The 15,714-nt window shown below is 40.6% G+C and overlaps 1 protein-coding gene across 8 annotated transcripts in view; it reads right to left on the reverse strand.

The window, feature by feature from the left end:
• Positions 1-15,714, reverse strand: part of LOC309704319 (amine sulfotransferase-like) — a 137,880-nt gene that overhangs the window by 24,182 nt on the left and 97,984 nt on the right. For 7 of the 8 annotated variants that reach the window (XM_082529401.1, XM_082529397.1, XM_082529399.1 and 4 more), the window contains 6 exons: positions 9,869-10,017; positions 9,576-9,775; positions 7,165-7,291; positions 6,711-6,805; positions 6,435-6,606; positions 6,042-6,353 (listed from right to left, as the gene is read on the reverse strand). In XM_082529401.1, the coding sequence (XP_082385527.1) occupies positions 6,244-6,353; positions 6,435-6,606; positions 6,711-6,805; positions 7,165-7,291; positions 9,576-9,775; positions 9,869-10,010 (846 nt within the window). In that variant the 5' untranslated portion in view covers positions 10,011-10,017 and the 3' untranslated portion in view covers positions 6,042-6,243. Of the gene's footprint in view, positions 1-6,041; positions 6,354-6,434; positions 6,607-6,710; positions 6,806-7,164; positions 7,292-9,575; positions 9,776-9,868; positions 10,018-15,714 lie in introns of those variants that run through there. The other variant, XM_082529396.1, reaches the window with a different exon arrangement.

Here is a 15,714-nt window from a genome sequence, read left to right on the forward strand (position 1 = left end):
AGTCATATTCGTTGTGTTCCCACTAGTGCTTTCAGGTTAATCTCGTTGAAATGACCTTAACGCCACAACACGGCAAATCTCCGTTAACTAGCTACCGCCGATCGCCCCGTGCATGGGGCTAGACGGCCAACACGTTAACAAGCTAACTGCGCTAACACACTAGTTCCCACCCATGTAATTGAGCATTGCATGGCACATCCAACATACTGTTTTACTTTAGTCCATGACTCGCTTACCTTCAGGGTCATACGTCACATGAAAACCAAAATAATTCCAAACGCCAGATCTGAATGAGGGTGCGGGAGGTCCATGTTGCAAGGAGAGCTTAACTTCTGTCTCGCTAGCTTGCCCTGCGCTCTTCCTTCTGACGATGCTGTCTGTGTTGAGCGCTGAGTGAATCTGCGTTCGACTACTCCGCCTAGGCTGCACTGTCGAGCCTAGGCGGAGTAGTCGAACGCAGATTCACTGAGCGCTCAACACAGACAGCATAGTCAGAAGGAAAGTTGATAAAATAAATGACAAATTTTGTATTGTTCGATACATATGCGTACCGAACCGAAAGCACTGTATCGAACGGTTCAATATCGATACGAATATCGTTGCACCCCTAATATATATATATATATATATATATATATATATATATATATATATATATATATATATAGAAAGGTGCGACAAAGAAGGCGCATAAGAAATACAGCAAGATGTCCATACCTGAGGCCTTGGAAACTGCCAAGCAAAGACTCACAGCCTTGGCCAGCCGCTTGAGGAGGTACACCAGAGAGATAGAAGGCAGGAGAATAAACCAGCTGTTCTCCACAGAACCAGCAAAGGTGTACTCTCAGTGGCAAGGGAACAATAATAAGAGAACAGCACCACCAAGGCTGGAGACGGAGCAATACTGGAAGAGCATATGGGAGAAGGACGCAACCCATAACGGCAATGCTCAGTGGCTAGTGGATCTGAGGGCAGACCACAGCGACCTCCCTGAACAGGGTCCAGTAACCATCACAGTGGCAGATATCCAAGAAAGGGTCTCCAGTATGAAGAGTTGGACAGCACCAGGGCCCGACATGGTTCACGCCTACTGGCTAAAGAAGCTGACTGCACTCCACGAGCGTCTGGCAGCACAAATGAACCAGCTGCTAGTTAACGAGAGACACCCGGAATGGCTAACCGAAGGTCGGACGGTCCTGATCCCCAAGGACCCCAAGAAGGGACCGGTCCCCTCCAACTACCGACCAATAACCTGCCTCAGTACTACATGGAAGCTCCTGTCAGGCATCATATCGGCTAAGATGAACAGGCAAATGGGTCAATACATGAGTGGGACACAGAAAGGAATTGGCAAGAATACCAGAGGCGCAAAACACCAGCTACTGGTAGACAGAACAGTCAGCCGAGACTGCAAGACCAGACTGACCAACCTGTTGTTAAGGTTCAAAATTGAGGAAGGAGAGTACAAACCACCCATGGTCCAGAGGATCTTGGTCCAACAATGATTTTAATGAACACACGTGTGGGAAGACACTCTGTACGCAGACAGCCAGTAGTCCTCGACTTAATCAAAGCATGAACAGATATTTTATAGCATCAGGGTTTGATTTACTGACGCCCCTTCATGCGTCACAGATACATTTTATACATAGATCAGATCAACACCAGAATGACTTTTCACCTAGAAAATCATCTTCTATTTTCATGGCTTGGTACTTTCCGTTCTTATCTTAAAATGAATTGTTCCTCTTTCTTGTCGAGACATAACTAATCTCTCCTCTAAATAAGTCTAACTAATATGTGTGTATGTGTTGACCTCACATGCTCTTTGTGTCACCTCTTCACCTACTGTCTGTGTCTCGTCCTCAAATGCTCCTCAAAATAACCTGCACTTAGACTCTGCTTTCGGTTTCAGTTCTGCAAAAGGCACACTCTGCAAACCTGCAACTTCCTGTCAGCCTGCAACTTAGTCTTTCTGAAAGACACACACTGTTTAAACATCTGAATGCAATATAAACTCCAGATTATATTATTAATGCAATGGTAATGATGACAATTATTTAACAATAGCAGTAAAATAATTTCCCTGCTCCACACTGTGCACTGCCTGGATTGATTACAAGAAGGCCTATGACTCAATGCCCCACAGCTGGATACTGGAATGCCTAGAATTGTACAAGATCAATGGGACCCTAAGAGCCTTCATCAGGAACTCAATGGGGATGTGGCGTACAACACTAGAGGCCAACTCCAAGCCCATAGCACAAGTCACCATCAAGTGCGGGATCTACCAAGGAGATGCTCTGTCCCCACTGCTGTTCTGCATAGGCCTGAACCCCCTCAGTGAGATCATTAACAAGACTGGCTACGGATACCGACTACGGAACGGAGCAGTTGTCAGCCACCTCCTGTACATGGATGACATCAAGCTGTATGCCAAGAATGAACGAGACATCGATTCACTGATCCACACTACCAGGCTATACAGCAATGACATTGGAATGTCGTTCGGACTGGAGAAGTGTAGTCGGATGGTAACAAAGAGAGGGAAGGTAGTCAGAACTGAGGGGATTGATCTACCAGAAGGCAACATTGCAGACATAGAGGACAGTTACAAGTACCTGGGGATCCCGCAGGCAAATGGGAACCATGAAGAGGCCGCTAGAAAGGCTGCAACCACCAAGTACCTGCAGAGGGTCAGGCAAGTCCTGAGGAGTCAGCTGAATGGTAAGAACAAGATCTGGGCCATCAACACGTACGCCCTGCCCATGATCAGGTACCCTGCTGGGGTAATAGGCTGGCCAAAGGAGGAGATAGAAGCCACTGACATAAAGACAAGAAAGCTCCTTACCATGCATGGAGGGTTTCACCCCAAGTCCAGCACCCTGAGGCTGTACGCTAAGCGGAAGGAAGGGGGCCGGGGACTGGTGAGTGTCAGCACCACAGTCCAGGATGAGACAAGGAACATCCAAGAATACATTGGGAAGATGGCCCCAACTGACCGAGTGCTCAGTGAATACCTCAGGCAGCAGAAACCCAAGAAAGAGGAGGGAGACGAGGAACCGTCATGGAAGGACAGGCCCCTGCACGGTATGTACCACCGGCAGATAGAGGAGGTGGCTGATATCCAGAAATCCTACCAGTGGCTGGACAAAGCTGGACTGAAAGACAGCACAGAGGCACTAATCATGGCAGCACAAGAACAAGCTCTGAGTACAAGATCCATAGAGGCTGGGGTCTATCACACCAGGCAAGACCCCAGGTGCAGGCTGTGTAAAGATGCCCCAGAGACAATCCAGCACATAACAGCAGGGTGCAAGATGCTAGCAGGCAAGGCATACATGGAACGCCACAACCAAGTGGCCAGCATAGTGTACAGGAACATCTGTGCCGAGTATAATCTGGAAGTCCCGAGGTCAAAATGGGAGATGCCCCCAAGGGTGGTGGAGAATGACCGAGCTAAGATCCTGTGGGACTTCCAGATACAGACGGACAAAATGGTGGTGGCTAACCAACCGGACATAGTGGTGGTAGACAAACAGAAGAAGACGGCCGTAGTGATCGATGTAGCGGTTCCGAATGACAGCAATATCAGGAAGAAGGAACACGAGAAGCTGGAGAAATACCAAGGGCTCAGAGAAGAGCTCGAGAGGATGTGGAGGGTGAAGGTAACGGTGGTCCCCGTGGTAATCGGAGCACTAGGTGCGGTGACTCCCAAGCTAGGCGAGTGGCTCCAAAAGATCCCGGGAACAACATCGGAGATCTCTGTCCAGAAGAGCGCAGTCCTGGGAACAGCTAAGATACTGCGCAGGACCCTCAAGCTCCCAGGCCTCTGGTAGAGGACCCGAGCTTGAAGGATAAACCGTCCGCAGGGGCGTGCTGGGTGTTTATATATATACATATATATATATATATATATATATATATATATATATATACACACACACACACACACACACACACACACACACACACACACACATATATATATATATATATATATATATATATATATATATATATATATATATATATATATATATATACACACATACATATATATATATATATATATATATCATTCTTAGTTCCTTAACTGTGCACTACAAGGTGACCAGATCTTGCAGACTTTAGAAACCTGTTAGTTTTGTATGCAGTAAATAGGCCATTTAATTATTCCTAACTAGGCATATAATGTAAAGTCATTTCTGCATCTTTTATATACATTCTGGAAAAAGTACATTGTACAATATCTAGGACCGTTGTTGATTTCAATAAAATATTGTTGCATGTCAGCAGGGGTGGTCCTAGCCTGTTTGGTGCCCTGGGCGAACACGCCAACAAACTAAGGCTGTCAACGATCACGATTAACGCAATTAAAATTTTTAACGCAATCAACAAACTTTGGACAAATTGCCCGAAATGCGTCACTTTACAAACGGTGCCCCATAAGTAGGCATGATTAATGGGCAAAAGAGTGTATGTTCTGATTTTTTTGTTGATCTAGTGTTTTAGAAACTCGTCCAAGTCTAAAACCACACAAAAGATACTGTCAAACTGTCCCATGGCCAGGGGTGGATCTAGAGAACTTTTATGAGGGTGGCTTGGAAATCAAATTGGGTGGCAAAATCAAAGCCTTTGTTTTTAAGCATATATGCTGGTGTTACAAATGGTTAAAATGATTCAAATGCAGTAAGTATACAATGTTTCATACATATATAGTCTATAACTTAATTATTTTCTGTAACCCACATAATTAAACATTTCAGTTACATAAAATATGTGAATTTAGATTTTATGTACTGTATAGCCTGTATAATAAATAAATATGTAACCCAATAAGTATAAATTCCAGAAAGCTACACAACATGTGTGTGTGTGGGGGGGGGGGGGGGGTGTTACAAACACAAGTCTTAAACAACAAACAACTTAAGTTTCACACCTTTTTGTTAGAAAAAATCAAATTGCTACATGCTTAAATTTACACAAAATGTCAGAATCCTGCACTGTTATGAACTAAAATTTAAACCTAAGTTTTAAATGTTTTGTTGGGTTAACCCTATGGGGTCCAAAATACAATTGGCCATTTCTGACTACTTTTGATGTTACATTTGTATTTCACCTTTAAATTATTTTATTTATTTATTTTTATCTTGCCTCGCTTGGTATCATTCTTTTCAGCTTAACCTCACAAATGTAAGTACCATTAAAGAAATAAGATTATTTTATATTATTATTATTATTTTTTAATAGACTATTATCTTGCAATAAATTACGTGTTAAGAACCTGTATTGCACATATTAATTACATGATATCCAGTGGATGCTGTTTGCAGGTCTGAGGTTTGATTCTGTATCAGATTAAATAACGAAAGACTGTCTTCATGGCAAAAGTACATTTATGTCATGGTCCTGCGACCATGACTCAGTGACTTTGTGTTTGTGTTCTTTATTGTTATTATTCTCTTTATTATTCATGGGCTGTTTTGGGATGGTTTGTGTTTTGGGATTTTAGATACTGGGTTCTGGGTTTGTGCTCCCTCTATTGGTCCCTGGTGTTAGTGTTCCCCTGTCTCGTCAGGTTAATCGGGTCCAGCTGTGTCTCCCACCTGTGTGTAATTTCCCAGTGTCTCTCTGTGAACTTATGGTGTGTGTTACCTCTGTTCCTCGTCGCGTTGTCTGTGTTCATACCCTGTGAAATTCCCTGCGTGCTCTCCCTGCTGTTTCTCACTTCGATGTTCAGGTTTGCTACTCCTTGGCTTAGTTTCTCCCAGTTTAGTTCATCCTTAGTTCTGTTTGCCATCTCCACTTTATGTTTGGTATTGTTAATAAATCACCCTCACGTCTGAATAAGTGCTGCATTTGAGTCCTCCTTTCCACCCTTCACACGGCCGCTGACCCGAGCCGTGACAATTTATGTAAAAACATTTCTTATATTTGAAGGTCAAGGCTACTTTCAAAAGCAATGTAATTCAAAAACACAATTAATAGTTAGTGACTATTCAGACATTATGAGAATCCAAAGCACCGTGTACTGACTGATAAACATTTTATTAATGAACGTTGTTGATTTCTGGAATCATGATCTACATGACATGAATCCATCTTGGGTGAACAAACATTAATCTTTTGTTGATGTTTTTTTTATTATTTAAATAGCAGAAAAACACATTTTTATGGTTTTCTGATTAATGCACTTAATGATCAATGCTTTAAAAACTCCTGGGAGACGGGTTTCTCTGCTTATTCCCAGATGAACTTTAAAGGCAAATCACCAAGTTTCTCCCGAAGGACTTGATCCACTCTTTCACTCTGTGCAACAGTCAGTGTGTTCTTCCAGTCTCCAATCCGACCTGTAATGAAGAGAAAAGCACAAAACCTGATACCCTGAAGTCACATTTACCTGCACAGCAGCTGCAGGTCTGTTATGCTACCTTTGCGCAGGAATATTCCACTGAACTGCTCTGGCGGAAAATGCTGATAATTTGCTTTCGAGTCATTCTTCATGTTCTGAAATGTAGCTTTTTCCACAACTTGACTGATAGCAGCTTCAGTCAGGTTTTTCCCTAAGAAGTTGCAGATCTTCTTCACTGATCCTTTCAAGTCCTGAAAGAAAAGCAGGAACACAACAGAAAAAGAACCTTAAACTCTGCCAGATATTTTATTTGAGTTTCCTTAGGAACAACAAAAAATGCGAAGAAACATCTTACCAAAATCATTTCCTCGTAGGTCAGGAAGAGGATGTTGTACTGGTCTCTGTTTAAATACCACTCCCTGACGTGGTCAAACCAGGATGACGCAAAAACTGTGTAGTGGCATAATGCATCCAGTCATTTGGCATTGTCATTTAATTGAGTTCACATACAACCCTCATGTCAGAGGAGGAGCTCAAGTGTAAGCTCTGTAGTTACCTACAGCATGACTGCAGGCATGATCAGTCCCCCATGCTAATCATGCAGTGGTAGTGTGCCTCCGAATGTAGTACAGATTTTGTCAATGTGCTCAATCCGCACATGACACACACACACACACAAAACTGGAGTCGGTGCTAAATACTAGCACAGCACCACAAAATCACTGGGTACTAAAGCGCAGGCCCTCTAACAGAGGGTCCACACATAATGATGAATCAATTACTGATTACTATAAAGTGAGGAAACTTACCGTTTCCTGTTATGTACCACTCAAAAAACTGGTCAAAGCTCTCGGGAGTTTCCAGGTCTGCCAGGGCTTTGCTGAAGTGATAAAAAGACACCATGTTGTCCTTTGGATTCCTCATCAAATACACGATCTGATATATATTTTTAAAAAAATTCAGAATATTAACAGTTAGTTACTTAAATGTAAAAATTATAAAAGTCATTAGTTTAAAAAAAAAACAATTTAAAATTTAGGGTCAAAATTTGATTTCAAATAATATCTTTTAAAATATGTTTTAAAGCCTGTACATTTTTATAGCTCTTTTTCTCCTATTTCTACTTGATTTGATGAACCTCTTAGGCTACGTTCACACTGCAGGTCTTAGTGCACAATTCCAATTTTTTGATCAAATCTGATTTTTTTTGTCTGCTTGTTCACACTACAAATAAAATGTGACAGCAAATGCGCTCTAGTGTGAACCCTCAAAGGGGCCTGCATGCGCAAAAGAAGACATCACACACAACACGCTCTGTTTAGACCCAGACCAAACAGTATTGTTTGACAGATGGTCCTTAATATAAAGACTTGTTTCGGACTTTACGTTTCCCAATTTTGCTTTAAGTTATAAAGTTATTTTGTTATTTACAAATGGCCTAATAATGATCCTTATTGCTGTTTTAGAGAGGAGCAATGCTTCAAAGGATAGGGATAGTTGCAGATTTCTGTCAGAATCTGCAGATTATACAGTACAAATAAAATGTTCACGTTTCTCCAACGTTGTATTCCCAAAAGTTTCACTGGATGGCCAGGAAGCGTTCACAATGTCTTCTTGGGCGCTGATAATTTGCATCTGTCTTGTGTCAGTGACGTAAAAGACGGATTTAATGCGACATGACCATTCAAACAGCAGTCGCTTTCTAAAACATCAGATATGTATCGGATTCAGTACCACATACGAAAGTAACTTAGGTCGGATTTGAAAATGTCGGACTTCTGCTGTTCACACTGTCATACCATGAACGGATATGGGTCGCATAGGGTCAAAAAAGTCAGATTTGATGCGCTTTCGCCTGCAGTGTGAACATAGCCTTACTCTGCAATGACCTCATTGTACGAAAGGAAAAGGACAAAAAAAATATACTGAAATAAAAACACAGAATTGCCAGTCTTGGTAGACGGAGATTGGTCCGCAGCCCGGCTCACACTGCACCCGACCCCTACGGTGAATCCTGCGGGTGGTGGGCCCGCAGGAAGATGGGCCCATGTCCCTCCCCAGGGCCTGGCTCCAGGTAACCCTATCCCGGGCAGGGTGAACTGCTCCCTCTCTGGTTTTTTCATAGGGGACTTCTGAATCGCTCTTTGTCTGGTCCCTCACCCAGAACCAATTTGCCATGGGAGACCCTACCAGGGATAGCCCTGGGATCCTTGGGACACACAAACCCCTCCACCACCGGAAGCCCACCACCATGGGGCGATCGTGGCTCAAGAGTTGAGAGTTGGGAGTTCGCCTTGTAATCGGAAGGTTGCCAGTTCGAGTCCCGGCCCGGACAGTCTCGGTCGTTGTGTCCTTGGGCAAGACCTACCGCCTACTGGTGTTGGCCAGAAGGGCCGATGGTGCGATATGGCAGCCTCGCTTCTGTCAGTCTGCTGTGGGTACAACTTTAGCTTGCCTCCACCAGTGTGTGAGAGTGTGTGTGTGAATGGGTGGATGACTGAGTGTGTAAAGCACTTTGGTCCCCTAGGGGGGACTAGTAAAAGCGCTATACAAATGCAGGCCATTTACCATTTACCACGATAAGGTGGCGCTTCGCGGGCATGTCGCACCGGGAGGAGGCCCCGGGGTAGACCCAGGACACGCTGGAGAGATTATATCTCTCGGCCTTGGTTTTCCCCCGGACAAGCTAGAGGAAATGGCTGGGGAGAGGGAGGTCTGGGCTTCTCTGCTTGTTCTGCTGCCCTCGCGACCCGGACCCCGGATAAGCAGAAGAAAATGGACGGATGGAAAAACACAGAATTATTTAAAATAAAACAAATGCTAGTGCTAGCTTTTTGGACCTGGAACCACGTGTTTGTGCAGAAGTCTATGATAAAAATGACCCTCAGATTCCTTGATTTATGATCCCATTACAAAATTGTGTTAGAGGCTCATTGTTTTAAGTCTCACTTGCTTGGGGCACCCTATACACTGTCAAATAAACAACATTTGTTTTGAAAATAATTAAAGATCAACCACTCTATTTTCATTTGCTAGGATTTGCTGGTTTGTAAAAGCTACCAAGTGTCAAAGTGCAAGTCCCAAAAAACTGGACTTCAGTGACCAATAGGTAACATCACAAAAATGTAATTAAACTTAGCAAGTACAAATCTAATTTAATTTGCTCTATTTTTGCAAAAAAAAAAAACAGAAGAAAATTGAGCTTCTATAAGGTACTGACTTTTGCCTTCTTCTCCTTCACTCCTGGAGGCATGATGTGTTCAGGGAGATGCGAGGCGAAGAGTCGTGGAGAGGGAAGAAGAGTGTATTCAGCCATCTTGTACTCCAGCCACGGCATCCTCTCCATGTTGTTTGAATATTTAGTCTGATTCCCATCCAGTTCGTGGATGGAAATGATGATCTGCTGAACCCATACAGTGCCTGATGTGGGGAAAGACATTAGAGGTGATCAGTGGATCAGTCTGGCCAGCACAAAACAGCAAATATAAATAATGTATGAAATTTTTCACCAACCTGATTTTGGATAAGTGACAAGGAAGACATCACTGTCTTTTATTTCAAAACTCTCAAGAGAGTCTATGTACTCTGGAGTTGTAAGACTGACCACAAAATTGTAGTTTTTATGCTTGAAAACACGGTCTCTGATCTGCTCCATACTGGTTCTACATAAGACAGATAAAAAAATATACACAGGAACGAAAAATCTGTGAGTCACATGGTGTTTGTTGATGCTGGGTGAGCAGTGTTGGGGAGTAAGGGAATACTCTGATTTTGATTGCTGGAAACCCAGACAAAACGTGCAATAAGAAGCTCTAATGTAAGCGTCCTGTTAATGTTGGTGGCGTCAGTTACACAATGGACCCAGAGCCAGAATAACAGGGCCAGCAGTGAACGGGCATGAATGGTTTTCTTACTTGGAAACTAAAACACCACTTCATAAAAAGAAAGGGATGGGCGAAACCTCAGTATCTTTGATGTATTATTGCTGTGTGATTTTTATTACAATTACTGAATGCTACTCGCCACCAAGCTAACATTGTTAGCTGGCGTTAGCTGGCGTTAGTTCATAGACTGCAGACTGTTAGGCCATTTCTAAATACTCAAGTACGCCAGTCCTTGTGTTCTTGCTAGTCCAGACTTCATAAGTTTACACGGGAGTCCTCCCGAAAATGCAGTGCGATCGTTCTACAGCAGTGTACTTGATGGCATCACACCTCCAGAGTTTTTACTGCCATCCTCTCTTAATTTAACTGTGGTTAATATTTGCAATGGAAATTATACATGACAAAAAAGTTACACATGATGTAGTAGATTTCTTTAAGAAAAAAAAGATAATTTAAAAAAAGAAGCACTTTGGCAAAATTCGCTTTTACGTATCATCTGTTTCATAATGTCTGATAACCTTCATTCAGTTGAGCACAATCCCTCCATGACAGAAACACAAGCTTAACCTCTCTGAATAAACATAGTGCACATGTACGCCTGAATACAAATTAGAATATAACCTGATCATTTTTGATCAGATTATCTCCACATTGTAACATACTGTTTTTAGACTTGATGGATAGCATTAGCAACCTGCTAGCTGCAAATAATCATGTGCAGTTCCACATGATTATCAACAGAGAAAAAGAAAACATATTACTGATACAGAAATAGTTTTCTATATGAGGTCACTGCAAAAAGTGGAGCCTTGCCTAATGTGTCCACCATACTGTTACTCGTTTTACATTAAGATTTTGAAAAAATCTAGTTAGTGTGAATGCTTGAAAAGCATTCACAGTATTGTTATTCTAATCTTTATTAGTGTGAATGCTTGAAAAGCATTCACAGTATTGTTCTTCAAATCTTTATTAGTGTGAATGCTTGAAAAGCATTCACAGTATTGTTATTCGAATCTTTATTAGTGTGAATGCTTGAAAAGCATTCACAGTATTGTTATTCTAATCTTTATTAGTGTGAATGCTTGAAAAGCATTCACAGTATTGTTCTTCAAATCTTTATTAGTGTGAATGCTTGAAAAGCATTCACAGTATTGTTATTCGAATCTTTATTAGTGTGAATGCTTGAAAAGCATTCACAGTATTGTTATTCTAATCTTTATTAGTGTGAATGCTTGAAAAGCATTCACAGTATTGTTATTCGAATCTTTATTATTATTATTAGTGTGAATGCTTGAAAAGCATTCACAGTATTGTTATTCGAATCTTTATTATTATTATTATATATTCCGTACGTTTTTTGGCATCTAACTCCTTCAAAACCGTTCAACTTAGAAAAACCATTCAAACACCGTTAGATTCCTATTCTTTTGGACAACACTGCTTCTATTTTTCATATTTTTAACATTTATATTTTTAATTTTATTCAGCTTTATTCAACAAAAATTTATAATGTATTTCAATGGGGAGACCCTTCAAATCCTCATTCAACTTACTCATTTTTAAACTCTTACTACTTCCACATACATTGACATAGAGCCACCATTCAAACTTTAAAACGAAGACAAGACATTCAACTATTCAACTTGTATTTATCTTTTCAATATCTATTATACTTTTTCTTCAGTTCCAGTTTAAGTTTCATGATGTTTTTTCAGCCGTTTCAAAATTTATAATGGGTGTGTATGGGACGGAATGTTGGGGCTAGAGTGAGACAGCTCAACTGCTAGAGTGAGAGGAGCAAAAAAATTAATCTTAAAATCTTTTTTAAAACTGCTGCTGTGTCCACAGCGTTTGCTCTACAGGTATGATTTTACCCTCAAAACGTAGCCATGGCTGTCCTCTTTCATCCAATGTGTTTACTATTGTACTAGGTGTTATGGTTCTTTCATAAATGTCACCAATGCACAGCCTCCTCCCTCCAACTCTTCCATAGACTCTAATGTTAAAATGGCTCAGAAGGTTCGTTTGAAAATCAGAAGAGCATGGTGTCTTTACACTGTCACCACGTCCATATAATAAACTCCACAGGCATGAAAACTGAGAATTAGGTAGACTAGACATGGCTGTCGCTCACGGTGAAAGAATTTTGTCAATACGACATGTACTTTTCATTTGGGAAGAATTTGTTTGGGCCTGACTTTTCTGTTCATTTTAAGCAGCAAAAGTGAGGTGCATGTCTGTGTACGTGTGTATGGAGCCATTGGGTGCAGTCACTATGGCAACCAGGCTCACACCTGCCTGCTTAACGAGCTCTGCCTGCCACTCTGCCAAGATTCATCTTAAGCACTTTTCTTTCAACTGCTGCTGTGTCCACAGTGTTACAGCCATCATTTTACCCTCAAATTGTCGCCATTATTGTTCTCTTTCCAACACCGTGTCTTTCAAAGCTCAGGCATTTAAACTTTTTAAACTGTGTGGATCAAAGTGGAGGGATCACATTTTCTTCATTCAGTGATTCAAAGAATATGAACTTTTAATATTCATTCAGATGTTTTCTGACTCTAAATGTTCTTTTCTCATTTCTTAGGGTTTTCTAATTTACATTTAAAACATTTTCAGCTTTTTTCCAACTTCTGCTTCTGTGTAACCTTCAGCTTTTAGCAGTTCAGCACTTTTGTTTTCAGGTTAAATTCGGGTTTTTTTTTTAATCTCATTCAAAATTTTTAACTTAAATTCAGTAATTATTTCATTTCAATGCATACATTCAGATTCAAGCATTCACACTGCAGTTTCTTCAGAAAATGCACTTTCTAGTTATTATATTTTATCTATTCCGTACGTTTTTTGTAATCCTACTCCTTCAAAACCGTTCAACTTAGAAAAACCATTCAAACACCGTTAGATTCCTATTCTTTTGGACAACACTGCTTCTATTTTTCATATTTTTAACATTTATATTTTTAATTTTATTCAACTTTATTCAACAAAAATTTATAATGTATTTCAATGGGGAGACCCTTCAAATCCTCATTCAACTTACTCATTTTTAAACTCTTACTACTTCCACATACATTGACATAGAGCCACCATTCAAACTTTAAAACGAAGACAAGACATTCAACTATTCAACTTGTATTTATCTTTTCAATATCTATTATGCTTTTTCTTCAGTTCCAGTTTAAGTTTCATGATGTTTTTTCACCCGTTTCAGAGTTTATAATGGGTGTGTATGGGACGGAATGTTGGGGCTAGAGTGAGGCAGCTCAACTGCTAGAGTGAGAGGAGCAAAAAAATTAATCTTAAAATCTTTTTTAAAACTGCTGCTGTGTCCGCAGCGTTTGCTCTACAGGTATGATTTTACCCTCAAAACGTAGCCATCGCTGTCCTCTTTCATCCAATGTGTTTACTATTGTCCTAGGTGTTATGGTTCTTTCGTAAATGTCACCAATGCACAGCCTCCTCCCTCCAACTCTTCCATAGACTCTAATGTTAAAACGGCTCAGAAGGTTCGTTTGAAAATCAGAAGAGCATGGTGTTTTTACACTGTCACCACGTCCATATAATAAACTCCACAGGCATGAAAACTGAGAATTAGGTAGACTAGACATTGCTGCCGCTCACGGTGAAAGAATTTCGTCAATACGACCTATACTTTTCATTTGGGAACGATTTGTTTCGGCCTGACTTTTCTGTTCATTTTAAGCAGCAAAAGTGAGGTGCATGTCTGTGTCGTGTGTATGGAGCCATTGGGTGCGGTCACTATAGCAACCAGGCTCACACCTGCCTGCTTAACGAGCTCTGCCTGCCACTGTACCAAGATTCATCTTAAGCACTTCTCTTTCAACTGCTGCTGTGTCCACAGTGTTACAGCCATCATTTTACCCTCAAATTGTCGCCATTATTGTTCTCTTTCCAACACCGTGTCTTTCAAAGCTCAGACTTTTAAATTTTTTAAACTGTGTGGATCCAAGCGGAGGGATCACATTTTAGTCATTCAGTGATTCAAAGAATATGACCTTTTAATATTCCTTCAGATGTTTTCTTTTTTGTTTTTAGTCTAAATTACTTTTCTCATTTCTTAGATTTTTCTCATTTACATTTAAAACATTTTCAGCTATTTTCCAACTTCTTCTGTGTGGTTTTCAGCTTTTAGCAGTTCAGCACTTTTTTTTTCCGGGTACAAATTTCTGTATTTTTCATCTCATTCAACATTTTTAACTTAAAATTCAGCAATTAATTCATTTCAGTGCATACATTCAGATTCAAGCATTCACACTGCAGTTTCTTCGGAAAATGCACTTTCTAGTTATTATTATTATTATATATTCCGTACGTTTTTTGGCATCTCACTCCTTCAAAACCGTTCAACTTAGAAAAACCATTCAAACACCGTTAGATTCCTATTCTTTTGGACAACACTGCTTCTATTTTTCATATTTTTAACATTTATATTTTTAATTTTATTCAACTTTATTCAACAAAAATTTACAATGTATTTCAATGGGGAGACCCTTCAAATCCTCATTCAACTTACTCATTTTTAAACTCTTACTACTTCCACATACATTGACATAGAGCCACCATTCAAACTTTAAAACGAAGACAAGACATTCAACTATTCAACTTGTATTTATCTTTTCAATATCTATTATACTTTTTCTTCAGTTCCAGTTTAAGTTTCATGATGTTTTTTCACCCGTTTCAGAGTTTATAATGGGTGTGTATGGGACGGAATGTTGGGGCTAGAGTGAGGCAGCTCAACTGCTAGAGTGAGAGGAGCAAAAAAATTAATCTTAAAATCTTTTTTAAAACTGCTGCTGTGTCCGCAGCGTTTGCTCTACAGGTATGATTTTACCCTCAAAACGTAGCCATGGCTGTCCTCTTTCATCCAATGTGTTTACTATTGTACTAGGTGTTGTGGTTCTTTCATAAATGTCACCAATGCACAGCCTCCTCCCTCCAACTCTTCCATAGACTCTAATGTTAAAATGGCTCAGAAGGTTCGTTTGAAAATCAGAAGAGCATGGTGTCTTTCCACTGTCACCACGTCCATATAATAAGCTCCACAGGCATGAAAACTGAGAATTAGGTAGACTAGACATTGCTGTCGCTCACGGTGAAAGAATTTTGTCAATACGACTTTTACTTTTCATTTGGGAGCGATTTGTTTCGGCCTGACTTTTCTGTTCATTTTAAGCAGCAAAAGTGAGGCGCATGTCTGTGTACGTGTGTATGGAGCCATTGGGTGCGGTCACTATAGCAACCAGGCTCACACCTGCCTGCTTAACGAGCTCTCTCTCTCACTCTGCCAAGATTCATCTTAAACACTTCTCTTTCAACTGCTGCTGTGTCCACAGTGTTAAAGCCATCATTTTACGCTCAAAACGTCGCCATCGTTGTTCTTTTTCCAACATCTTGTCTTTCAAAGCTCAGAGATGTAAACTTTTTAAACTGTGTGGGTCCAAGTGGAGGGAT

Source organism: Aulonocara stuartgranti (genome assembly GCF_965226115.1).
Source record: "Aulonocara stuartgranti genome assembly, chromosome: 4".
Taxonomy (NCBI): domain Eukaryota; kingdom Metazoa; phylum Chordata; class Actinopteri; order Cichliformes; family Cichlidae; genus Aulonocara; species Aulonocara stuartgranti.